Source organism: Lissotriton vulgaris, chromosome 2_1, assembly GCF_964263255.1.
Source record: "Lissotriton vulgaris chromosome 2_1, aLisVul1.2, whole genome shotgun sequence".
Classification (NCBI taxonomy): Eukaryota; Metazoa; Chordata; class Amphibia; order Caudata; family Salamandridae; genus Lissotriton; species Lissotriton vulgaris.
Genome location: NC_141687.1, coordinates 207,422,226 through 207,449,015, shown reverse-complemented (window position 1 = coordinate 207,449,015; position 26,790 = coordinate 207,422,226). Strand labels below are relative to the sequence as shown.

General features: G+C 51.0%; 2 protein-coding genes across 2 annotated transcripts in view; one reads left to right on the top strand and one right to left on the bottom strand.

Moving 5' to 3' along the window:
• LOC147729840 (schlafen family member 13-like) overlaps positions 1–26,790 on the top strand; it is a 780,854-nt gene that overhangs the window by 237,360 nt on the left and 516,704 nt on the right. The window lies entirely within an intron of this gene.
• The window catches only part of LOC147729841 (uncharacterized), an 83,352-nt gene continuing 56,640 nt past the window's right edge, over positions 79–26,790 (bottom strand). Inside the window, exons 3-8 of the mRNA XM_086958414.1 lie at positions 26,630–26,735; positions 25,670–25,817; positions 25,370–25,463; positions 6,144–6,274; positions 1,665–1,762; positions 79–387 (exon numbers count right to left, since the gene is read on the bottom strand). Coding sequence (XP_086814540.1) covers positions 204–387; positions 1,665–1,762; positions 6,144–6,274; positions 25,370–25,463; positions 25,670–25,817; positions 26,630–26,735 — 761 coding nt within the window. The 3' untranslated portion in view covers positions 79–203. The remainder of the gene's footprint in view (positions 388–1,664; positions 1,763–6,143; positions 6,275–25,369; positions 25,464–25,669; positions 25,818–26,629; positions 26,736–26,790) is intronic.

The following is a 26,790-nucleotide window of genomic DNA, read 5'->3' as shown; positions in this document are numbered from 1 at the left end:
CTGTGTTTAATACAAGCTTTAGTTTACTAAAAAAAGAAAACTTAAAACCGGTTTGCCCATAGGCAATTAAAACAGAAGTGGAATGCATGCAGAGTGAACAAACTGCTCAACTTTGCGCAAAACGTTCTTTAAGTCCACCAATGCAGTGTGCTAAAGTGTTTGTCTTTCAGGGCAGTTTCTCAACTAGTTTTCATCAGTGGTGGTTAAGTTCCCAGAGTAATCATTTGGGTCAGCAGCAGCATCCGCATTTTCTGCCTCCACATTATCTGCCTCATTTCCATCAATGTCCTCTTCTTTGTTTTGCTCATTGTCTTCATCATTCGCATCAGTTGTTTCCTCAACTTCCAATTCTCCCGTTTGTTCAACGATTTCAAAGGGATTCTCACCCTAAAATTAAACACAAGTTTTAAACCATCATTATCAAAATTCTCCAGAACAAATGCACACTAACTATTACAAAAGTAACAGCAAAAGTCTTGTGTACAGTGCAAGTAAAGAACTCCGATTTCAGATCACAAAAAAGCAGAAAGGATATATTATCAGAAAAGGCATCTTACAATGGGGAAAACAGATGCAGGACTTTAAAATGTTAGAGTATGTCCAGACAGACCATAGGATGGAAAATCCATGCCAGGTCTATGAACGCCCATGAGCTCCGAGGAGTCCTTGTACGGAGGGGGCGATGACTGGAATATTGAGGGTGGGCATCACATTTCCATGAAATTCATTTCCTGTGAAACTACGATTTTTTGGGTGAAACTCAGTACGGAAGAAGTGTCATTTGCAAAGCTGAGGAGTGAGTAAACAGACCTGAACGTTCTATATGCCTTGTGAGCTCACATGCCCTGGTGGCAGGAAGGTTGGAAGTGCATCTACAGCATTACAGGCTGCAAGCTAATTGTTGAGGGTAATTAACTTATCCGTTTGCAGCATGTGTACCTGTTGATGCTTTTATGCCTGGGGCTGAAGGGTTACCCATGTGTGGCGTGAAATTCGCTTTTAAGTAGAACTGCAGAATGGCCATTTTTCTGGTTGAATACAAGACTGCAACGGAAATATACTTACTAGAAATACCAATAAAGAATTTGCTGGATTACATTTATATTTAAAGCAGACATCTCCAACGGATAGCTCTGAATCTACTGGCAGCTCACCAATACCCTGGAAGATTGGGGGTTTGACAGTGTGAAAACACGAGTCAGGATACAGGTATCCTGACCCTATAGGACACATGGATACCTCATGGGCAATTGCTCAAAATGTTTTTGTGGTTTTACACTGACATATGTTGTTTTACCTACAAGAAGCAATAGAAATTCAGCAGTTATACTTATCTGAAGAAACTAGAACTTGTGCCCTTAAGTAACTTTAGGCCACAAGTTTTTTAAAAAAGTTATTAAAACTCTAAGTGCTGAATTTTCTATGGTTGTGTGGGTAAAAATGAAACTAACGTCCCTGTAACCTTTGGCTTTTTCAGTGGATTGTAAAACTTTAATTGTGACATACATCTGTGTAGTCAGAACAATAATTCTGCAAGGCATGGTCACTCACCATTGTGGTAGCTCTCATAGAAAAAGTTGGACTGCTGATTTAACTGGCCAAGCAATTATTCAACTTGAGGCAATAGGTTAAGTGTCTTCAGATTTTGCTCTTAAAAATCATACCTTGCATACTGTTCGTACCGGGACTTGACTATTGGATTGTTTTTTAGGATACTTGTAGCAGTGAGTACGCTCTCCCTTTTTATTTGTTTCTTGTAAGCCTGGAAAAAAATGTAGATAAATAAACGTTAATTTATACACATACTGCTTGCTCAACTACAATAACTTGGTTGCAACCTAGAAGAGAAGGCATTCAGTGTGGACAGAAACCCTTTAGAAACTACTCTGCCACCAGGGTGTGTCAGATAGGCATTTAACAAACACCAGGGACTCTTACTAGGGAATGACCTGCAACCTCGCTCCCTCCACAAGCAAGCAATCAAACCCCACCAAGCAGGCTGTGACCTGAAACCCTCAAGGGGAAAGAGCACGGCCAAGAGACAAGGCGAGCAGGACTCCAAGGCAGACTGCAAGGCAACGGGTTACACCGAGTCTGATTGAATGGTTGGAAACACCTCTGGCAGATTTTCTGAACACAAATAAAGAGCATTGTCATTTACAATGCAAATAGATCAAACTTTCTCAAATGCGAGACCTTTGAGGCACTCGTGCTTTAGCTGTAAACATCGTAAGATAAAGACGAGGAGCTGCAATTGCTTCAAAAGCAAAGACATAGAAAAAATGGCGGCTGCATACTTTTTTTTTCTATTTGTTTAGATTTGTTACAATGGCAGCACCTGAAACAAGCATTAGAAATGCAATAGGTCTCGCAGCATTAGAGTTAGTGCTTTTAGAATTGTTTATGGGTTTTTTTGTAAATCTTTAGCATGAGGTTGAGGGTGAGTGAGGGTGAGTGAGGGTGAGGGGTTGAGGGTGAGTGAGGGTGAGGCTGAGGGTGAGTGAGGGTGAGTGTGAGTGAGGGTGGGTGAGTGTGGGTGAGTGTGTGTGAGGGTGAGGGATTGAGGGTGAGGGGTTGAGGGTGAGTGAGGGTGAGGGGTTGAGGGTGAGTGAGGGTGAGGGGTTGAGGGTGAATGAGGGTGAGGGAGGGTGAGGGGTTGAGGGTGAGGGGTTGAGGGTGAGTGGGGATGAGTGAGGGTGAGGGGTTGAGGGTGAGTGAGGGTGAAGGTGAGTGAGGGTGAGGGTGAGTGAGGGTGAGGGTGAGTGAGGGTGAGGGTGAGTGAGGGTGGGTGAGTGAGGGTGGGTGAGTGAGGGTGAGTGAGGGTGAGTGTGGGTGAGTGTGGGTGAGTGAGGGTGAGGGGTTGAGGGTGAGGGGTTGAGGGTGAGGGGTTGAGGGTGGGTGAGGGGTTGAGGGTGAGTGAGGGGTTGAGGGTGAGGGTGAGTGAGGGTGAGGGGTTGAGGGTGAGTGAGGGGTTGAGGGTGAGGGTGAGTGAGGGTGAGGGGTTGAGGGTGAGTGGGGGTGAGTGAGGGTGAGGGGTTGAGGGTGAGTGAGGGTGAGGGGTTGAGGGTGAGTGAGGATGAGGGGTTGAGGGTGAGTGAGGATGAGGGGTTGAGGGTGAGTGAGGATGAGGGGTTGAGGGTGAGTGAGGGTGAGGGGTTGAGGGTGAGTGAGGGTGAGGGGTTGAGGGTGAATGAGGGTGAGGGAGGGTGAGGGGTTGAGGGGTTGAGGGTGAGTGGGGGTGAGTGAGGGTGAGGGGTTGAAGGTGAGTAAGGGTGAAGGTGAGTGAGGGTGAAGGTGAGTGTGGGTGGGTGTGGGTGAGTGAGTGTGGGCGAGTGTGGGTGGGTGTGGGTGAGTGTGGGTGGGTGTGGGTGAGTGAGGGTGAGGGATTGAGGGTGAGGGATTGAGGGTGAGGGATTGAGGGTGAGGGATTGAGGGTGAGGGTTTGAGGGTGAGGGATTGAGGGTGAGGGATTGAGGGTGAGGGATTAAGGGTAAGGGATTGAGGGTGAGGGATTGAGGGTGGGTGAGGGGTTGAGGGTGAGTGAGGGTGAGTGAGGGTGAGGGGTTGAGGGTGAGGGGGTAGGTATTTTGGGATGCGAGGTGACACCGCCACGAGACCTTGTCATAAATGCATAAAAACATATCCCTATAAAAAGAAAACAAAACACGAGATAAACAACATCCCTTAAGGAAAGTTACGTGCTGTGAGCCGCGGGGAGGGCTGTCGGAAACACCTACGGAACTGACATTTTAGAAACGCGTGGGCTGCAGGAAGGTCCCCCGGCACCTTGCAGAACAGAGCCTGCTTGTGATTGTGAACAGTGTGTGGTCGAATCTGCCCTCCAGCGGAAGGAACGCATCACATTGTAAATGCACGCAGCAGGGGGCGTCATGATTACCAGAGTGGGCACAAGTTGGTTGTGGGGGTCGAGTGCGGGGGGATGGCGGTTGGGCGGTACGGATAGAGGACTGGCATTTCTCATAGGGCTGCAGTGGGTCGGAAGGAAATGGAGGGGGGGGGTGCTGGCCCAGTGGTTAGTGGAGTTGGGAGTGTGCCGTGGGGGCTTGCAGTGGGTGTTTGGCGCCCCCTCCCCCTGGGTGGGGGAAGGATGGGTTTGGACCGGCAAAGCGGGCCCTAGTGTGCTAATTGCTGCGGTGTTGACGGTGCAAGTAATACCTGGAAAGACAGCCCCTGCTGCTCCCCTCCGGTGCGAGAAAGGCTGAGCAGACGGTCTGTATCCCAACTTGAAAGAAAGCGAGCCCCAGTCTGCGTTCCCGCCCAAAGTCATTGAACACGAGGAGAGTGGGAGGGTGTAAAGGACTTTACAGGAGACGCCGGAAAGTTGCCTGGAGGCTGCGGCTGCCCTTGATTCTAAGTCACTCACATGCGCTTGCACCACCCTGTTGTCCTTATGCTCTCCGCATGCCAGTCAGCCCAAATGCCACCAGTCATGCGCTCCACCATTTCTTCATCATGCTGGCTGGAGAGGAACGTTAGAGCTGTAGGTTGACTTGCGCCCGATCGGCTGGCAAATTTCGGACCACGGGAGATTTTGACGGCGCCTGCCTTTTGTCAAGGGCAGTTGAGTTTGGGGGGGGGGGGGGTTATTGGTGTCCTTTGGGTTAATCTAGTTGCGGGGGCAGGAGACCAGTCTCCCGCCAGCGATACTTTGTAGGCCGGGTTCAAAACTGGTGTGGCAGAGGGGCGTGTCTTGGGGATTTCTCGGCAGGCGGTGTGCAGAGCATGAAGCATTGCAAGTTATGCCAGGATCTGAGCCCGCGGGGTGCCAGGTGGCTGTGCTCTGGGGTGGGGGTGGGGGGGGGGATACGGGCTTCGTTCCCGACCGTGCAGGCATGGCATGTATGAGGCCCGTCCCCCACACCCGAGCAGGGCTTCGTCATAAACAAACGTGCAACTTTAGCCCACGCAGCTTGTTTGTTTTACGTTCACACAAATGCAAAGCATGACTTTGTCCTAAAAATTAATAAGAGATATAATCGCAAACCAAATTTCTAGCCAATTGCATAATGTCTTGTGATTTTGAACAATATTCACAAAATTTTATGAGAAAATTCTGTGATTCGACTGCTGGGAGGCAAGTTCTATTTCGACTATCCATTCCATAAAGTGTGACAGTCCATCTGGGCCATTTAATGCCATATTTCTCCCAAGCGAACGTACCTGAATCGAGATGAAGATTGTCACCACTTCTGCCACCAACATGAAGTCAGACTCCCCAAGAAACAGGAAGAAGAAAGTAGTCGCAAACGTGATTCTGATGATCCATTAGAAAAGGCTTGTAGTAGGAGCAATGAGGGGGAGGAGAAATGCGCTGGGGTCAGGCGGGGGAGGGCGGGTTTGGAATGACGAGCTCGCGAGGCGGTGTTGGCGGGGAGGGGGCGGAGCGGGGGAGAGGGTGTGTGTGAAACGAGACGGAGGGGAGAGAGGGGAGGGGGAGGAGAAATGCGGCAGGCAGGCAGGGGAGGAGAGGAGGGGGGGAGGAGAAATGCGACACGGCGGGAAGGGGAGGGGGCGGAACGGGGGCGGAGAGGGGAGAGAGAGAGTAGGCAAGGGTAAACAAACACGGACGTGCACGCGCCCGTGACTTTTAAGGTCAATGCGCATGCGCATAAGCTTAATGCGCATGCGCATTGACCTTAAAAGTCACGGGCACTGCAAGGAATCGCCACGATTCCTTGCAGTTAGATAAAGAGTGGATGAGCCCCTATAGTCTCGCTTGCTCGATGCGCATGCGCATCGACAGGCGAGACCTAATAAAGTGCAGCTGCTGAGATTGTAAAAAAAAAAAAGTATATTAAGAGGCATATAGCCGCGTTGGACGCTCTCCAGGAACAAAACGAAAGCGGGCCATCTTTAGTGTGGAGGCGTGCAATGCTAGTTAAAAAAAAAAGTAACCAACTGTTGCGGGAGAGCGCATCCCGCCCGCCCTGTAAGAAAATAGTGCTTGGGGGCTGCAATTATAACCTACTGAGAAACATGTAACAGTGGGTCTGGGGGTCTCCTCGTGGGAGGTTACAAGTACACAGAAAATACTACACAAGATGTCAAAACACTGAAACAAATCTGCATATACATGGAGTAAAACAAAATATCAATGAGGTAAGACATTTAAATCAACTTACCAACTTGCTTTTTGCGTGATCAGATGATTTTACATGTTGCTGCACAGAACTATGTAAAGCAGGAACATAGACACTGCAAGCACTGCAATGTACAGTCTCAACTTTCATCATGTGATCATCAGCAGAAACACCTAAATACAAAAAAAAAATAGGCTTGTAGCGCAATGATGGATACATGAAACTTCACCAAAGTATATTTTAGTGGTTCTGCCCTTCAAGTGCATTCTCAGGAACTTCGGGAAACGCAGCGAAAGGGAATGGGACAACCTTAACTTATACAATCAGTACTGGGCACACGTAAAAGTTTAAACAGTTCAGATACAATGAAGTGGTTTGTAAGAGAGTCGACACCGGTAGTTCAAAGCAAATTGTTTTTATGTAGATGATTTTCTTTTAGAAGGAAAAACAACGCCAGCCGACATGCGTTTCGTCACCAGGCCATAACCTGTGACTCTTCAGGGCTGAAATGGCGGAAAGTAAGAATATCGATGTACCGGTGATAATTCCGACCCGGTGTACGGGTGAATATTGAGGTCGTGGGTGGTGCAGTCTCTTTAGCAAAATGCCTTGGGTAGGGCAGGGCAGTCCATAAAAACGAGGAAACATGAGCGGGTGCATTCGTGTTCACGGGCCTCGGGTAGCCGGGTCCTAACAGTGCTCGTCCTGCCTAGGAATTCAGAGCTCTGGCGTGGTTTTTCCCTCTAAAAGAAAATCATCTACATAAAAACAATTTGCTTTGAACTACCGGTGTCGACTCTCTTACAAGCCTATAAGAGAGTGGGGTTTTTTGATAGGAAACAGGGATTTGATTAGGCGCTCAGCTAGTTAAGCAAAAGAGGATAGTATAATACAAAAATTAAATATGGTGCAAACTAGGCAAGGGGATATGCCCTAAAACCCGTTAATATGGTGTAGATAAACCACACACAATGAACATGAAAACAAGCACCTAGGAACCTGGTACCGAGTAGAGCGTGATAGGTCCGGCAATCTAAATCCAACCGAAAGAGCATTCCTATGGCAACATGGCCCTTTCTGTCTAGAATACCCTTTCGCGCCTACATTGTGCATTGATACTTTGCATTGAAGAGAGAACACTTCGATAGGCAATACAGCCCGGCCTTTTCAGAGGACCCATTCGCGACTTGATTGGTGTCTACTATCACGATTTGGAGATTGTTTTGGAATCATTTATGGAATGATTAGCAGTGGAGCAATACTCTGCCATAACACTGCATTTCATGCATATTCCGTCCAATTTACCTAGCAGCATTTTACCCAGGTTGGAATTATCACCGGCTGAGTGCTCTCACAGTCCTTTAGTTTTTATCACAGCCTGAAGAAGTCGCGGAGCAATTCTCCATTGTGCGACGAAACACGTGTCGGCTGGCTTGTTCTACGTTAATTCTTTTAATCCTTTTGAGATGAAAAAAGCAACTCGATCTGTAGTGTAGTTCCTATTTTCCCTATAGGCCCTGCGCATTGGAATAACATAAACAGCAGTTTAGACGTAGAAGTGCGGTCTTCCAGGTCTCTACTGACTATGCTAAACTTAATTGGGTTTGTTACCAACTAGCTCGGAGGTCACTGGAAACTTTCTTGACTGAATAGGAAGTGATCAGCTTCCCTGGCACAGCCAAGAAGGGATTCAGTTTTCCAACAACCGCATAAACATGACAACTTTGCTCCTCAGATAAGAGTCAATCTCTAGGGTCGTGTGAAACAATAGACAGTTATTTTACTCAGTCAGTTGTGCAGATTACTTTCACCAAGATGCAGAGAATGGAGAGACGGGCGTTTTCAATAAAAGGTATTATTTATTGAACAGTTTTTCTTCTCATGCAAGAGAAATGGATTGCCACAATTGCAATACTAGTTATCATATAAAGTGCGTACAGTAGAATGAGTATTGCGAAATAATACTGTAAAAGCATTGATATGGTTTCTTAGCCATACAATGGTTAAAATGAATAAAATATATACAGTCATATATACATTAGGCTAACGTACTCAACTGGTGCTTCTAACTACGCCTACCCCAGTGTGCCTGACCTAAGCCTAACACGTGGAAGGGAGTAAGTAAGTAGTTTAAGTTAAGTTGGTTTTGCCAAGGTTTGCGTCAAGAATTCTCTCTAAGGGTTTAGTCAACACCATACCTCTGGAATAGAAAGTTGGAGGTCTTGTATCTCCTCTCAGGACTCGATATCCCAGTCACTCGCAAGAGTAGGCTGGAAACGCCGGAGCTGGATTTTCTCGGCAGGAGAAAAGACAGCGTCTTTCTCAGCGCGTCAAAGAGGAGGAGGAGGGGCAGCGTCCGTGGGCTGGTTGCATCTGCTGGGCTCTGCAAGGGACAGCTGTTCAGCTCCTGTGTTCACCACACCATCGTTCGCTCGTTAGCAACGGTAGCAGTAGCAGCGTTTGCTTAGGGCAATGATGTAGGAGAGTAGGGTCTGCTATCCTATAGTCACCCCAAATTTTTGCTTTTTGCTTCACGGGTTTCTGACTTAATGTGGCTGTGGGCCTGCTAATCAGACCCACAGCCTGCTGTTCTCTCTCTAAATTACTGCCAATGCACTTTAGGTGCATTACGAATTGGAACTGGTTCACCTTATGAGCCCCTGTAGTAGTGTACCCTAGGTACCCAGGGCATAGGTGTATCCAAGGCCTACCAGGGGCTGCAGCATGTATTGTGCCACCCCTGGCCTGGCCTCCATATTTGACACAACTGGCTGATCACTCAGCTGGGGTAAGTTGGTGTAATCACCTCTTACTTGGGTACAGTATGCCTGTGCCTAACCCTAAACTGGACACATATGTTCCTATCAGCCACTCCTAGGGAAGGCCTCATCAATCCTGGAGGCAGAGTGCTTGGAAATATGTGAGATGGTGCTCTAGCATGAGCTGAGCCTGTCTGCAGCTGTCGGGAACCACTCCCTAAGCTGTTCCGGGATATTGCCATACCATATACTCTTAAGTGCATTATAATCCTCGCGGTTATTTGCTATCTTTGGTTTGGCTTTATCAAAACATGTCGAGTAAGGTGTCATACGAATTGGAATACTATCCCCTCGACAGTTCTGTCGACGGGGATAGCATTCCACCCTTCTAGCGGGACACGACATGTGTGTAGCCTTAACCCCGGTTAAAGTTAAACAGAGCCCCAGCATCACAAAATGGATGCTGCCACCACAGACACGAGTCTGGCCTCCTGCCTCTGACCGAAACTCGGCAGATGGTGGCCTGGACAAAGGGTTTCCTGCCTTGGGAGGTGCGAGCACCACCCCAGACAGGGTTTTGTGTATTGGGTAGGACAGGGCTGAATAGAATCAGACATGCCCGGGGCACACAAGGTGTCCACGTGCATAGGCCAGTCCAAACCGGTCCTGGGACTTTCCAGACCCAGGCTTGGCGCGGAACTGGACAAAGGAAAGGGGGTGTAACCGCCCCCCTTCCTGGTTCCTCCCAGAGGAGGGACCTAGTAGGTGATCCACCCCTCAGATTGGGAATAAGAGTGGGAGCAGTGCCATTGCACAGCAGATCATCCTGAATCAACTTGAAACTAAGAAGACGACTGGACTTCGACATTCTGCTGCTCAGAAGACTGAAGAGAATCTCCCTTGTGGCCTAGGAGTGGCCACCCTGTGAACACAGGTACCAACCAGCAACTCGACGTCTGCTTTGCCGCCGCCTCCCGCCGGAGCCCGAGCCCAGAGCCCGACAAGAACCAGACTCCCAGACCTCTCAGAGCCCGATCCACAGTCCCTGCAAAGAAGGGACCCGTGGAGGCACCGAGTGACGTGGGACCGGACCTCTTGGAAGACACTCGAAAAGCTGACTGCGCAGCTTCTGAGGCATCCTCGACGTTGTGCTTTGGGGACTGAGAACCCCCACCACCGAGCAGCCCTTGCACCGAAGATCAGCCCTCCAGCATCTCCACGATCTGCGCGGGGCCCTTTTGCATTGTGCCACTCGACGCGCCACCCCGGCCACTAGCCACGTGGTCAGCGGCCATCTTGGCGACGAAACCGACGATTTACACAGCAGGTCTGGTTGCTCCAGACCTACCCAAGCTCCTGTAAAAAGGAGCACTCGCTCTGACCTTGCTGGTCCGAGTGTTAAGCATCTTTCAACTTCTGCGTGGCTTGCATTTGCCAAGGCCTGTTTGCTCCGATCAGGTCGCCGACACCGCCAACAGCGAGAAGCCTGCGTGGGACAGCTCGTGACCGACTCCTGGACGTCCTCGACCCCGGGTGTCCACGTGGCTGCAGAGAGAAGCTGCGTATATCAAGAGGGAGAGAGAGGACCAGATAGCTAGTCCAGATCCCCGGTTTATATGTAGATTAAGCAAAAAGAGACTAGCTATGGGTTGGGATGGTATGATGTTTACATTGTAAAGATCATGGTGACTCAGGTAAGTTTTGTTGGTCAGGGGTGGCACCCGTTGGGTGTCTTAAGAAAGCCCTCACCCACCAACCTAGTTGGTGGCATGCTTCATCATCGGGCCCACCCAGTGACACCTAGCGTGTCCCGGGTGTGCTACGACGCCTGAATACAGCGGAGCAGGTATGTCACTGTGTGTGCGGTGAGGGATGTTAAGAAGGTGGGTTTAAAACGGCTTGGCGGGGGTCCCTATACCCGGAGGGTAAAAGACTTTATTAATAGGGCCTCCGTCAGCGGTTAAAAATAAGGCTGCGGGACGTAAGAGGCGAGTTACGACCTCTCACGTCCTTTAGAGTGTCAACATGTTTCAGCCAGTGCCTTATTGATATGCTGGCTTTCTTCAGGACAGTTAAAATGGGTCTAGGTGTAATTAAAACTAGTGGGTGTGTGGTGTGGACTATGTGTTTACACGCCCTAAAGTGTATCTAACTGTGAGAGGGGGGATTCCCTTCTCAAGATCACCTGTACATGTAACATAAAAGACAGGGACAAAACATACAGGGGAGAAAGAGTCACTATGAGGTAGAACTTCATATCATGGCAGCCGGCTTAATAGCGATGAGGTGCAGGCTATAAGCGGCTCAAGTGTAATGGTATTGGTGGTACCATTATGGTGACATATCGCACTAGAACTTCGTTAGTGGAGTGGTAATAAAAACGAAATTTTGCAACAGTGGTGAAAAAGGTGAACACAAAGAACACAATGAGGCGTAAGGACTGTGTCTTACGCTAGTTTTAAGTGGTGTCCTCTTCAAGGTTACTTTGAAGTGGCAAAGGTTAGACCCTATGGGGAGATAAAGGGTAAACCACTGGGGTTAGGAAACCTGTAGGGAGAAAAAGGTAGCGCTTACCCATGGTCGAGGTGGTAGTGACAGCATACTCACAGGATTACTGGTCGATGCCGGCTGTGGACCTAATGTGCCTCCTTCGTGGAACCGGTAAAGAGTGGCATCTGTTCCTGGCTTTTATACTCAAGGTAATTGGTGAGACGATTGGTTAAGCGATTGCACCTGGGGAGTGAGAAGAATGGTGGAAAGACTCGGTTTCGAGTCATGCTCGCGCTCCGATTGATGCCCGGTCCGCCGCGTCGGTGCGCGGTGAATTGCGCCGAGCGTAGCTGGATTGTACGTCCACCACTTCGAGAGCACCAACATCAATGCAGACTCTAACCCGTTCAGACATCATATCCTGAAATGGCACAGGTATATTGATGATATATTGGTCATATGGCAAGGAACACATCAGGAGCTGGACAACTTCCTGAACTGGCTGAACAGCAAAGACCCATATCTGAAATTCACTAGCACAGCCAGCAACCACCAACTCCCATTTCTGGACCTGGAAATCACAGCCAAAGATGGAACCTTGGTAACCACCACTTATTACAAACCCACAGCGAGGAATTCATTACTCCATTACACCAGTTTCCACCCGCGACCTCTCAGAGAAAACTTACCATATGGCCAGTTTCTCCGAATCAGAAGAAATTGCACTAATGTGAACGATTACAAATCGCAATCTGCAGACCTAGCCACCAAACTAGGAAACCGCGGGTACCCTAAAGCAATCATCAACAAAACACGGAAAAGGGCCAGAAACCAAAACCGTGAGGCACTTCTTGAGGACACCGTTAAAGAAGATGAGGAACAACCAACTACATGTGTCACCACGTATAACACCGCCTCGAATGAGGTTGCGAAAATAATCAAAAAGCATTGGAAAATCATTAATTCAGGACAGAGGAACTGGGAACCCCCCAGGTTTGCCTATAAGAGATGCCACAACCTGCGAGACCAACTAGTCAGCACCCGACCTAAACCACCACCAAAACCCCCGGAGAGCACAATACTCAATGCATGGGGCTTACCTAGGATAACAGGACACTATCCCTGTAATGACTGCAGCGTGTGCTACCTGACTTCTCACACAAAAACTCTGAACCTTGAACCCAATAAGACCTGGTCGCAAAGAAGCCACACCAACTGCAATTCACGGAACGTGATCTACCTCCTTACGTGCACATGTGGCCTCCGATACGTGGGTATGACCACACGTAAGGTCAAAACCAGGATAAATGAGCATCGCAGTACCATGCGGTGCAAGAAAAACATAAGTAAACTGACCAACCATTTCATTACCCACTACCACACTCCCAATGACTTTACCTGGACAGTCATTGAGCACATTCCCGAAAGCCCCATCAATAATGACAAGATCTTACTCAGTAAAGAGCAGAGATGGATATATCGCCTCTCTACTGCTACACATGGTCTGAATGATGCAATCCCCTGGAACTCCTTGACCAGCCTGTGATTCCAGATCTCTGAACTTACCCCTGCACTATCCCCTTGATTATGATTGGTTCACCCTGCACATTAGCATTGCCCGCAAAGTGCTTTTATAAAGTTCACCCATAACAACTCAGTGGCAGGAGCACTGTTCTCCCTTCATAGCCACTCACCAGCGCCTGGCACGCATTTCACAGTATAGCGCTGTTCTCCCCATCATAAACTACTCTTCGGCGCCTTGTGCGCCCTACCCCAGCCTCCATCACTGTTTATGAGCGTCATAACTGATTTGCTATCACTTTAGCCTTTCCGTTAGGCCGCCAGCACAATAGCCAATACTCCATCAATGCCCAGATTAGAGCAGCCATACATCCATGGAGACGCGCTGCACTCGAAGCGGCATGTAGTGTTCTCGCCGCACGCATGCACAGCGGCCCCGCACTGCCGCGCATGCGCTCTTTGCACCTAACCCAATGCGCATGCGCTAAGCGCGCCCGCTACACCGCGCACCGACGCGGCGGACCGGGCATCAATCGGAGCGCGAGCATGACTCGAAACCGAGTCTTTCCACCATTCTTCTCACTCCCCAGGTGCAATCGCTTAACCAATCGTCTCACCAATTACCTTGAGTATAAAAGCCAGGAACAGATGCCACTCTTTACCGGTTCCACGAAGGAGGCACATTAGGTCCACAGCCGGCATCGACCAGTAATCCTGTGAGTATGCTGTCACTACCACCTCGACCATGGGTAAGCGCTACCTTTTTCTCCCTACAGGTTTCCTAACCCCAGTGGTTTACCCTTTATCTCCCCATAGGGTCTAACCTTTGCCACTTCAAAGTAACCTTGAAGAGGACACCACTTAAAACTAGCGTAAGACACAGTCCTTACGCCTCATTGTGTTCTTTGTGTTCACCTTTTTCACCACTGTTGCAAAATTTCGTTTTTATTACCACTCCACTAACGAAGTTCTAGTGCGATATGTCACCATAATGGTACCACCAATACCATTACACTTGAGCCGCTTATAGCCTGCACCTCATCGCTATTAAGCCGGCTGCCATGATATGAAGTTCTACCTCATAGTGACTCTTTCTCCCCTGTATGTTTTGTCCCTGTCTTTTATGTTACATGTACAGGTGATCTTGAGAAGGGAATCCCCCCTCTCACAGTTAGATACACTTTAGGGCGTGTAGACACATAGTCCACACTACACACCCACTAGTTTTAATTACACCTACACCCATTTTAACTGTCCTGAAAAAAGCCAGCATATCAATAAGGCACTGGCTGAAACATGTTGACACTCTAAAGGACGTGAGAGGTCGTAACTCGCCTCTTACGTCCCACAGCCTTATTTTTAACCGCTGACGGAGGCCCTATTAATAAAGTCTTTTACCCTCCGGGTATAGGGACCCCCGCCAAACCGTTTTAAACCCACCTTCTTAACATCCCTCACCGCACACACAGTGACATACCTGCTCCGCTGTATTCAGGCGTCGTAGCACACCCGGGACACGCTAGGTGTCACTGGGTGGGCCCGATGATGAAGCATGCCACCAACTAGGTTGGTGGGTGAGGGCTTTCTTAAGACACCCAACGGGTGCCACCCCTGACCAACAAAACTTACCTGAGTCACCATGATCTTTACAATGTAAACATCATACCATCCCAACCCATAGCTAGTCTCTTTTTGATTAATCTGCAGAGAGAAGCTACCCGACAACGCCTGTTTGCAACCGACATCGCCTGGTTCCAATCTGGTTCCACGGTAGTCACTGGCTAGTGACTTTGAACATTGTCCCCTCTGCTTTCAGGTCTTCACATCTTCAGATCCACCCTTAGATCCACCGGAACTCTTCACATCGAGCCGCCTGCAGCATCTTCAGCTCCAAGCACCACCGACCAGCGTGACGAAACCCGACACTACTTCAGCCCTGTGCACCCGCTTCCTGTGGGTGAGGTAACTCCGCTCCGCCGGTGCTCCTGCACTGGTACACATCTCAAGGGCCTGTGTCTTAAGTTTCAGCTCCCTAGGTCACTCGGAAGGTTCCTAACTTTCTAACTTTGTACTTTTTACGCACCATAGACTTTGCATTGGAAAGTGCGTGCACTTTGAACACTGCACCCGAGTCCCGCGGGCCTTTCCCGACTTAGTCACTGCTAGTCTCGAATAGCTCCAGCGATTACCAAGGCCCTCGGCCTGTTCCCTTTCCTATTGGTATCTCTTATACCACTTTCTTAGTATATGGTTTAGGTGGCCCCTAGGGCCCATCCATATTGTGCAACTTTTGTGTATTTTAAACTGTCTTGTGATTTAACGCTTGTGCTTCTGTGCTCATAAAGCATCCAGGGCATTTTATAGTTAATAAATCAATATATATTTTCAATATATATCTGTGTAGTGTCCCTTTCATTTGGTATTCAAGGGGGTTGTGTATGGTATAACAGCTGGCGGGGGGCGTGGCTAAGCACGCAATGGCGGAGGACGTGCTCGGGTAGAGCTCCGTGAATAGCTCCCCTTCCCCCGAGCCGATTATCCGCTACATTGAACCGAGGCCGCCGGAAACTGCAGGCGGACAAACGTGAAGGTCATCTCGGCGATCTGGCCGACTTTTGCTCCGAGGCCCCGTCGGGTCAGACCCCGGCCTATCCTGCGACTCTCCTGCGGACCCGGAGGCCTCCCGGTCGGCAGAGCAACCACGAGTGACCGGGGCTTGGGCCTAGCGTACAGGCCCCGGCCCACACATCCCCGAGGGCAGCAACGGGACGGCCACCGCAACGAGGGACGACGCTGAGGGTCCGGCAGTGACCCAGCCCAGCCGCTGCTGACCTGCCCAGTGAACAACGGACAGCGGAGACACATCGCCCGCATCGCAGCCCCAGCGAGACTGTTGCCGATGCGCCTGAGGACACCCGGGGGCGCGAACAGACCCGGTGAGGACGGGGCGAGTCGGGGGGCCCCTGGGACATCGCAAGCCACCGGGCAATACCTGGGGAGACACAGGCAAGAGGGCCGCCGCGAGGGGACCGGGATCGAGAGGCCGCCCACAACTTGCCGCCACGCTTGACTCGCGCTCCCCGGGGGCTGCCAGCGAAACACTGCCGCACTGGGGGCACACACTGAGGGTCCAGCGGAGACCCGGCCCTACCGCCCCTGTCCCACCCAGTGAACGACTGAGAACCGGCGCCTACACCACAGCTCAGAAGCGATTGCCACGGGCGAGTCTGTGGCGCCTGGGGTGCACGAACTGACCCGGCGAGAAGAGGGAGAGTCAGGCGGTCCCTAGGGCGCAGCACGGCATCAGGCGCTGCCCGGAGAGTCACGGACCTGTGGCCAGGCACGGTGGGACCGGGGCGGCGGAACCACACACGCCTTACCGAAACCCCCGGTCGGGCCCACGCTTTGCAACTGCCGGTGGTGAGGGCACCTGGAGGGGCGCCAGCAGACCCCCCCACCCCCCCACATGCAAAGACACCTGAGAAAAGGGGAAAAGGACGTGCGGACGCCGCCGGCCACACACGAGACACCCGGACCCTTGGGGCGATTGCTACGCTACGGGCTGCGTGGCGCAGCTGGGCTGCGGAGAGGAGGTGACCCACTGGAGCCCCACAGCTCTCCCTACGACGACGCCAACCACGGTTGAAGGGGGAACCCCGGACCAACGGACCCTTGGCACCGGCAGAGGGTGATCTCGGTGGTGCCACCTGAGGGGCGGAGAAAAAGACTCTGCTGGACGTACACCCCCGCACATGTCAGGAGGGGTGCGGACCCGCACCGGGACTGGTGGGGCACCGCCGAAAGGGAAAACGAGCAAGCAACTCGACAAAATGGCTGCGGAGCAATTGGCCACGAGACTAGACAGCGTGCTGGCGGCCGTAGAGCGAATGGAGCAATTGCTCCAGCAAACCAGAACGTCCCTGGAGTCCAAGATAGACGGCGTGGCTGTGGACCTGACCCTCCTGCGGGACGACCACAGGAAGCTGTCCGACCGAACCAAGGTCCTGGAGGGCGAGGTGAAAGAGATCGAACCCAAAGTCACCCAAACAGACAAGCAGGTACAGGACCTCCTGAATAGAGTAGAGTTCCTGGAAGACAGGGCTGAGGATGCGGAAGGGAGGGCGAGACGAAATAACATTAGACTCGTAGGCGTCCCGGAAAAATGGGAGGGGAACCACCCAGCGCAGCATGTGGAAGAATGGCTGCGGACCCTGTTGCCCGAGGGCACGCTATCGCCTCACTTTGTCGTGGAACGCACACACCGAGTGCCGACCAGGCCCTACACGACTGGCGCCAACCCACGACCACTGCTCTTCAGGATACTGAATTACAGGGACCGGGATGCGGTTCTGCGGGAAACGAGGCGCATGGGTGAAATACGCATTGACAATGCGTCCATTATGTTTTTCCCCGACTACACCATCCAGGTGCAACGCCAGAGACACGACTTCCTGGAAGTTAAGAGGAGGCTACGCACTGCAGGCCTCAAATACTCCCTACTCTTCCCTGCGAAGCTGAGAGTGGTAGCGGGAGACAACACCTACTTCTTCGGGACACCCGGGGAGGTCAGCGAGTGGCTGGACGGAGGCACGGACTCGGCGCCCAAGCACACTCGTGGGGGCGAGGCGAGGCCCAGGAGGCGAGGCCCACGTAACCGCCGGAGACGTGGAGCCCAACAGTCCCAGCGAGCGGATGAAGGATCGCGACACTCTCCCCCGCTGGATCAGATGCTCCAGGAACAGCGTGACGCACTGCGGAAAGTTTCCCAGCTCAGCAACCCGCTCTCCCAGGACTCGCACCCCGAGGACGGACAACAGACAGCGCCCGGCGACGATGAAGAAGCCATCTACGGGATTCCAAACTCGCAGATCTCTGCAGACTTGCCGGTGGTCACGCCACAAACCTCTGATCTGGTCCACTGACTCCACTGGAGAAGTATGCACCATGGCCGCACAGGCGAGGGGGGAGAGGCGAAAGGCCATTGAGACGCTGCGACACAACAGACGCCAGGTATGACAAGGGGAGTGCCCCTCTCCCCCATGCCTACCGAACGGACAGTGGACCACAGGAACAGTGAGTACTGCATGAGTGGAACTGGCGATTGGTGGGGTTGGGGTTGGCGGGGTTGCCCCCGGACCCGTACCAGTCCTTGGCCGTCGGCAGGTACGGCTAGAGCCCGGTAAAAGACTTGCAGCTAGAGGCTCGGGGATGGAACTAGAATCCCTTTAACAACCTTAACTTCCTCTTGGCCTCAACCGTGCTTATGCGCACTGCCCCTTAGACTAGAACTGTTGTCCCTCTCACTTGAGATTATGGACGGTGGCCCGTTTCGCCACTGCCCCTTTGGTATTTTAGTGGGTCACACCCACAGTTGGTTACTGTTATCTAATGTTTTTCCCCTACCCAATGTCTACCAGGACGATGCTAAGTGTACTACGGGGGGCGGAGATGGGCGTGTTGAGATTGACAATGGGAGAGCCCCTAGCGGAGCTGCTGTCAGTGCGAAAGATGGGGAGAGGTACGCACCACTAACATGACTTCGATTAAAATATGCACTTGGAATATCAGGGGCATGCACACACCCGCGCGCAGATACCAAATATACTCCTACCTGAAGCGGCAGCAGGTGCAGATCGCACTCTTACAAGAGACACATCTATGCGGGGCGGAGGTGGTTGCACTAAGACGCAGATGGAGGGGTCAACTGTACGCCACAGAATACTCCTCGTTTGCTCGTGGGACACTACTATGGGTTAGGCCGGGTACCCCTTTCACAATGACAGAAGTGATAACAGACCAGGGGGGGAGATATGTACTAGTGAGGGGTCGGTTGGACGGGCAGCCAGTGGTCCTGGCGTCCGTGTACTCTCCAAACACAGACCAGGGAAGCTTCCTGACACACCTCTCGGAGAAATTAGCGCCCTGGCATGGAGTCCCCTGGGTACTGGGAGGTGACTACAACGCAGTGCTAGACCCTGTACTGGACCGCTCGACCCCGCCCAGACCAGACGCCACGTCATTGGGGGCAACGAAGGCTTTCACAGGGTGGGCAATGCAGTGGGACCTCAGAGATGCGTGGCCCGCACACCACCCAGACACCAGGGTATACTCATATTACTCGGGGGCACACGCGCTACATGTCCGCCTGGACAGATTCATGGTGACAACAGAAACGCTCCCACACATCACTGAGACACATTACCTCGGCCGGACACACTCAGACCATAACCCACACACGTTGGCGATAGCTTGGGAACGCCCACACCCGCCCATACCCACGTGGCGGTTGCAGCCCGCTCTGCTACTGGACGGGGCCTTCAGAGACGCCCTACAGGCCCGAGTGGCACAGTACTTCACCGACAACTCAGGCACCGCGTCCTCTCCAAGTGTGGAATGGGATGCCTTTAAAGTGGTGATACGAGGTCACTGCCTGGGCACACAAGGGAGCATACAGAAGAAATTAGAGGCAGATCTGAGCAGGGTGGAGGCGGACTTGCTCCGTTGGGAGCGGGAAGCAGTGGCCGGCACGGACGACAGGCTGCGGGAGGCCCGCGAGGAACATACGACACTACTAGAAAGGCTGAGGCACGTTAATTTTACGGCCCACTCCGCGCGGGTGCACCGACACGGCGACAAGCCGGGGAGACTGCTGGCGTGGCTGGTCAAACAGGAATCCCGCACGGAACCGGTGTCCGCTATTAGGACAACTGGAGGGGAGATAGTATACACGCAGAGCAAGATACACCAGGTGTTTGTGGGACACTATCAGACCCTATACAGGTCACAGATGAGGGTTTCCGCAGTCAGTCGCGGATTTCCTCGCAGGTGTCCAACTGCCCTCCCTGACGGATGCGCAGCAGGAGGATCTTGGGGGACCATTCACACAAGAGGAAATGCGAGAGGCTATCTTCGCATTGTCTAACGGCAAGTCTCCTGGCCCCGATGGCCTGCCTGCTGAGTTCTTTAAGGCTTGCTCGGACGTATTGATCCCGGAGATGCTCAAGCTCTATACCCATGCGATCGAGGACTCGGAGCTCCCAAATTCACTAAACGAGGCGAACCTGGTTTCGCTGCTGAAGCCAGGCAGGGACGGCACGAATATGGGGTCATACAGGCCTTTAGCCATGTTAAACACGGATTACAAAATATTCACCTCCCTGCTGGCCCGCCGCCTGACCCTGGAGGTCCCGACCCTGGTTCACGCAGACCAGAACGGGTTCATGCCGGCTAGGAGCACCTCCCGTAACCTGCGTCGTCTCTTCAGAGTCCAGGAGGCGGCCACAACACACTGGCCGAGGTCGGGATGCCTCGTCTTGGACCTGGAGAAGGCCTTCGACTCAGTGGAATGGCCGTACCTGGGAGCGGTGTTGGGAAAACTCGGCGTAGGAGATGCCTTCATGGATATGGTCGGGCTGCTTTACCAGAGGCCTAGCGTCCGCGTGCGGACGGGCAGGTTGCTGTCAGAGGCGGTGCGGGTACGCAGGGGCACCAGACAAGGCTGCCCTCTGTCGCCCCTTCTCTTCTCCCTGGCCATCGAACCCCTGGCTGCCCTACTACGGGACAAAGGAGGGGATTGGGGGATCCCGCTGGCAGACGGGGTGCACACGGTCTCGCTATATGCAGACGACCTGTTACTCTATGTGCGAGACCTCACCGCGGTGCCTGCGATGCTGTAGGACATATTCCGGACCTTTGAGGAGGTATCGGGCCTCAGGGTCAACTGGACCAAATCCGGAGTATACGCCTTCAGCCCGGACCTGGAGGAATGCGAGGTGCACCTCGGTGGCGCCCGACTTACCTGGTACCCGACCACGTTCAAGTACCTCGGGCTGCATATTTACAGAGACCCGCAGGATATACTAGAGGGCAACCTGGTACGCGCCGTGTCCTCACTGAGGGCCCAGATGAACTTCTGGAAGACGCTGCCCTTGAATGTGCCCAGCCGGATCGCTCGGTCTAAAATGATTGCGCTACCGAGACTGCTCTACCACTTTGCAAATATCCCGATGTATGTCCCCACGAGGATGTTCCGCGATCTAGAGTCGATGCTTCGCGGCTTAATTTGGAACACGGGGCGCCCACGAGTGGCCCTGGCGAAATTGTATTCCCCGACGGCGGAGGGAGGGATGGCGGTCCCCAATATGGAGCTGTACTACCTGGCAACGCAGCTGCAATGGGTTATGTACTGGCTCAGCGACTCACACCTAGACGACACTGCCAACGCAGACTACCAATGGACGCACCAGCAGGTGTGCGCGCTGTTTCATCCACTGACCAAGGGACCTCGCCCTCTGCCCCTGCACATGGCCGTAGCCCGCAAATGCTTCCTCCGCGGCTTGAAGCTGACAAAGAATGTCAGACCTTACGCTCCCGCCCTTCCCCTGCTGGGCACCCCCCGGAGGAATGGGATGGTATCGTCGCGCAGCTTGGAACCCTGGATTGCTGCCGGGGTGGAGACGATGGGCGACTTATACGCGGACGGGGCCTTGCTCCCATTTGCGGAACTATCAGAGGGCACAGGCCTGCCGGCAGGACAATTCTTGCTCCACGCGTCAGTGGTGAGGACGTACATGGTATCCTGGGGAGATATCCAGGAGGAGCCACTGCTCCACCACTTGATCCAATACCTGCACGTCATGGGCAGAGGTTCACATATCACGAACTGGCTGGCACAGGCGCTCCTCATACACACCCAGAGGCCCACACAGCAGATTAGGGACAAGTGGGCAATCCACCGAGGGAGAGATTGGACGGATAAAGAATGGAAACTGGTCTTGGCCAGCCCTGTGAATGTCCCGCGTAACTCCCGCTTCCGCACCATCCAGCTGTACATACTACACCAGGCATATCTATCACCAGACAGAATTAATAAATACTTCGCAATAGACACTGCAGCATGTCCCAGATGCGATCTGCTAGATGCGGACATCCTGCATATGCTTTGGGGCTGCCCGACACTGTCCAATTACTGGGGGGAGGTGACATCACTCCTGACACGCAGCACAGGCCCGGGACTACCCAACACGTGGGAGGCATGCGTTCTTGGGCTGTATAAGAGGACTAAACAGAACAAAACACAAGCCCGGTTCTGGGACCTAGGCCTTATCACAGCCAAGCGCCTGCTCACCAAGCATTGGAAAAGCAGAGTACCGCCAGCTCCCGCGCACTGGTATGCATCCTTCGTTAACTGGGCCAAAGCAGAGGGCACGGCACTGCGCGGGGAGGAGATAGCGGGTCTGAGACAGTTCCCGATTGCACACATCTGGGATGAAATCCTGGGGTCCCTGCAGGCAGAGGGTGTGGCCAGGGGAATCGCGCAGCGACAGCCGAGACGGGCAGGCCCTCCACGAGCGACAACATCATAGACAGGGCTGCACACCGCGCTCACCCCCCCCTCCCCTCCCCGAGGGCGACACCGACCCCCCGTCACGTACGCCGCGAACACAGTCGGCCACGCTAATGAGGGCTCTCCACCACGTAATGGCCTGCACGCTGCTCTCAACACCACAACCCTGACACAGCCCACACGAGTACACTTCCTCCCCCCCCCCTACTTCTGACCCCCTCTGCACATTCCCATGTTGAAGGTTTCGCATTCCTGTTCTTCCCTGCTACGGGAATACCCACTACCACATAGCGACAGACAGACACCCCTGGCTAAACACATGGCAAAGAACACGGGAGCGGGTGGCACCCACCGGACATGTCGCAGGGGCGACACATACGATTGCCACACATGTCGTGCAACAAGCGGACAGCTGGTGGGACGCCGCCGCTCACTGACCCTGTTCACCACCCGCTTTACAACTAACCACACGGGACGGCTGCAGCTCTCTCACTACACTGATGCGCTCCTAGCACATGCATAAGCAAGTTGAAGAGACATTGCTGCCGCATGCACCGTGGGTGCATGGAGCTGCACTGAAACCGTAGGCACACTGGGACGTACCGATGTGCACGGTACTGTTTATTTTTGTTGAAAAGTTATTGGTTCAATTATAAATAAAATGTAAAATGAGACGTCATTTACAGTGATGGCCGAGTGCTAAAAGCGCATGTTATGTATAATTTACTCGTGGCACGACACGCCGGACAATAAATAGACCTATGCATAATGCCCTCCCCTGTAAACATCTGCCTCGACACTGCACGGATTTTTTTTTGCAGCCGGCCCGCAGGGTTGTAGGCTTTGCTATATGTACTGCACTTTTTGACCAATAATAAACGTCTTCAAAAAAAAAAAAAAAAATGGTATAACAGCTGGCTTCACATGCCTTTCAGAGTTTAGCCTAAGACGGCTTTGTCCACGTTACCACTAGGATAACTGGTCTACAAGGTTGAATTACAACCATCATCATATGGGTTGCTTGGCATGGTACAAAGTGATCACTAAGAATTAGTGAGCATTATATACCAGGCCAACTTCTCACAAATGATGGTATTAAAGGTGTGACGTAAATAATTAATTTACTCTTAATTTCTATGCAGGTAAGTACTTAATCAATAATAACTCAATCGAAAATAAAAGAAAACAGAGTCCGTGGTGTTAGAGTTCTAAGGGGTTTTATTCCTTGAAAGGAATGGTTATGGCCAAGATATCATGTTCTGAACACCACACAGGATGTCAGAAGGGATAGATGAGCGCGCCAACATTTTATTAACAGTACATAGCTTATATACTTATTTCATTCCATAAGTTACAATGCAAGAGGCGTAACAGCTGAGAGAAGACAAGATAACAGAATGCACGTGGTACATGTGCGTAGTCGAGAGGCGTGAACTAGAGGTGTGTGCTAGATACGTCACAGATGGGTGTCACGAATGGGTGGCACCAAGCAGAAATGTGGCAATGTCAGCAGAAATCGGGAGCTTGGATGCGCGCGCAGCTGCATGACGCGTAACTGGAGGGGTGCAGGGGACTTGACATTTACACTGACGGAAAGAGACAGAAGTCTGGCATGTCAGATCAACTTGTGCTTCTATCATATCTGATATCTGATGTTTAGGAACTAAGCTATCTGGGCAGAAAGGTCTCTAGAGCAGAAGCTATTCTATACTAACTGTGAGTGCGTGTATAAGCGCCTGAGTGTCTGCATGAGATGCGTGGGGCATGGGGCCTTTCATGGAAACATGGCAACGGAGGCTATGACTTACTTGAATTAGTTGCGTGGAGACAGGTCGGCCCTTTAGCCCTGCAGCTGAGGAAGGATGTTTACTGTAGCTAGCAGACTGGAATGTATTTTCGGGGAGGAAAACAGATAACTCGAAGGTTATAGTCAATCTTGGCAGGCAGCAGGCTGAGCCGAGCACGGAGGGCCGCGCTAGAAGTAAGTCAGAGTTCACGGGTACGGGGGGCAGCCTGGGCTGCTTGCTCTCAGAGTCAGAGAACAGAGAGGTCTGGATGGCAGAAATTCAGGGCCTACTTCAGCCAGGGCTGAAAAACGTAGGAGTATACTACGAAAAGACGTTGGCATAGCATACTTAGAAACGGACCATATAACCCATTCATGGTGGGTCTGAAAGAGGACATGTTAACGGTAGACGCAAATGTATTTGCGTCTTCATAGCTGACACAGGAGGGAAGTTACATGCACTTTAACCTCGTACATGGAGTCGGTGGGGTACGCGCTAGGGAACATAACTTGACCATAAAATTTATATTACCTCAGGTGCCTTGTTTGACGTACGTTTTTGGACATAAGACGTCAATAAAGATGTCACTAGGAAGTGATCGTCCTTTCAGTGCTCATTAGAGTTCTATTACTAATCAAAACATAGCAAGCGGGGCTGTCCCAGGTTGCTGAGTTTTATCTTGTTGAAGAACTCGGAGTGTAATCTAGGAATCTTAGATAGTGGCTTCTGCTGTGTCATGTACGTTAATGAGCTGCAGAGGCGAGTTTCTGAAATATGCTTCTGAAATATGTTTCTGAAACATGGCTGAAATATGGCTCTGATCGTTTATGCCATTATAGGGGTATGAATGGATTATAGCTGTATAGTGGTATAAGGTCACAGTATTGATCGGGGTCCTAGATTAGAACGCGACAGATCCATTCAAGACCTTTTTTCCCTCCATCTGAAAGACATTTGATGTGTTATTGTTACATATTGCACTCACGCATTTCTTACTCTTTATGTGTTCCTAGGTGCTTGTTTTCATCGACTCTCTTACAAACCACTTAATTGTATCTAAACTGTTTAAACTTTTACGTGTGCCCAGTACCAATTGTATATTTTGTATGGGTGGGGCTCTTGCTCTAACTCACACAGGGGTTCAGGGTTCTCCCCTGCACTGGCAGCACCGTTTACAATTTTGCTCCCCGAACTACCTTCATAATATTATCAGTCCCCTGCTTGAGCGCCATTGTCCTGCCTCCCCCAAAACCTTCACAGAACCTACAACCTTAACGTATTGTATAATTTGAGAACCCGACACAAACACCACAAATCTTCACAATCTGCAAAAAGACGCAGTTCAAATAGCTTTAAAAACTTCACCTTCCAGTAGATCTTTTTCTAGTGTTTTTGCGACCTCAGTCGGGTTAGTCTGCCCTTTATGTAGAGAGGTCTTAAACTTATTGACCATGCATTCCTGAAAGATGCAGGGGCAGTTTAAGGCACGGTAGACATATAATTAGGATTGCCAACATGACATTTGAAAACCATTATAGCATTGCTATAAATAATGTGATACCCAGACCTACACTGGTTAAAAAAACCTCTAAGCATAATGCACGTCAAGCAAAACAAAAAAGAATGACGGTCTGAAATGTCACTATGCAGAACACCAGCACTTACGTGCAAAAAGGACATCACAACTTTGTCGAATTTGGTTTGCTTCTGTATATGATCCAAGGTTTGCTGGTGAGCAGTACTTTCCAGGTGAGCTTCAATGTCATTTACTTCAAATGTCCGAAATTTGCAAAAGGAACAAGCAAACGCAATCCTGGGAGAATGGATTATGAAGTGTTAGTATCAAACATTGCAATGCATCATGACAAACGCTCTATAAAAGTGATCCAGATTTTAGAGTAGCTTTTATATGAATCAAAGTTTAGTCCACTGACGAAGGCCCCGGAACTCATGGATCTCTTTCATGGCACCCAGGAAGTTACAGATCCGCTCCTAGTGGCCAGAAGTTACAAGTTGTGAAAACATGTGTTCACTAGCTACACCTTTAGTAAGTTACGTTCTAGTATATTGCCTGACCAGAGCAATTGGAGGGCAGAGCAATGGTTTCCTTTGAAGAGCAGAACAGATTAATGGGAGTGATTCACTGCACCATATACCAGCGAAGTAAAAGCATCTCATAAGCCAACCTCAAAAATAGGTTATTCCAGAACCTGTTCAAGGAGAAGCTCGTGAATTCTTAGCACTTATGCCATTTCAGGGTTAAAGGCAGTCGAGCTGGAACCTTTGCGATCTGAATTTCGATTATGACATTTGGTGCTTTACAAATTGGTTACGTCCCACAATAGAAGCTGGTTACATCCCACAATAGAAAACAATCTTCCACCCAGTTCCTTCTTGGAACAGTGGTCTTACTGGTTGCGATTATAATTGATTCTATTACCATAATGTATTTAATTTTAATGTATTATAAAACTATAATTTATGCTAATACCATAATTGAGTCATAATCAGTAAAGTATGGGTGTGATACCCCCTCACCCTTCCCCCCACAGGACTACAGCCATGTTACCATTCTTCAATTGGCTTGTGTGCAAAACCTTCAAACCCCAATAAAATAAATCAAACCTGTATCCATCGCCATATTTTTCACTGTTTTTCTCCCTTCTCAGTCTTTGCTTCTCCCGTCTGGCTTCAATTCTGCGTTTCTCTTCTTCCTCGTCATTTTTCTCGTCTGTTTAATGAAAAAGAAAGTCAATTTAGGCCTATGGCAAATTTGTTTAAGGCAA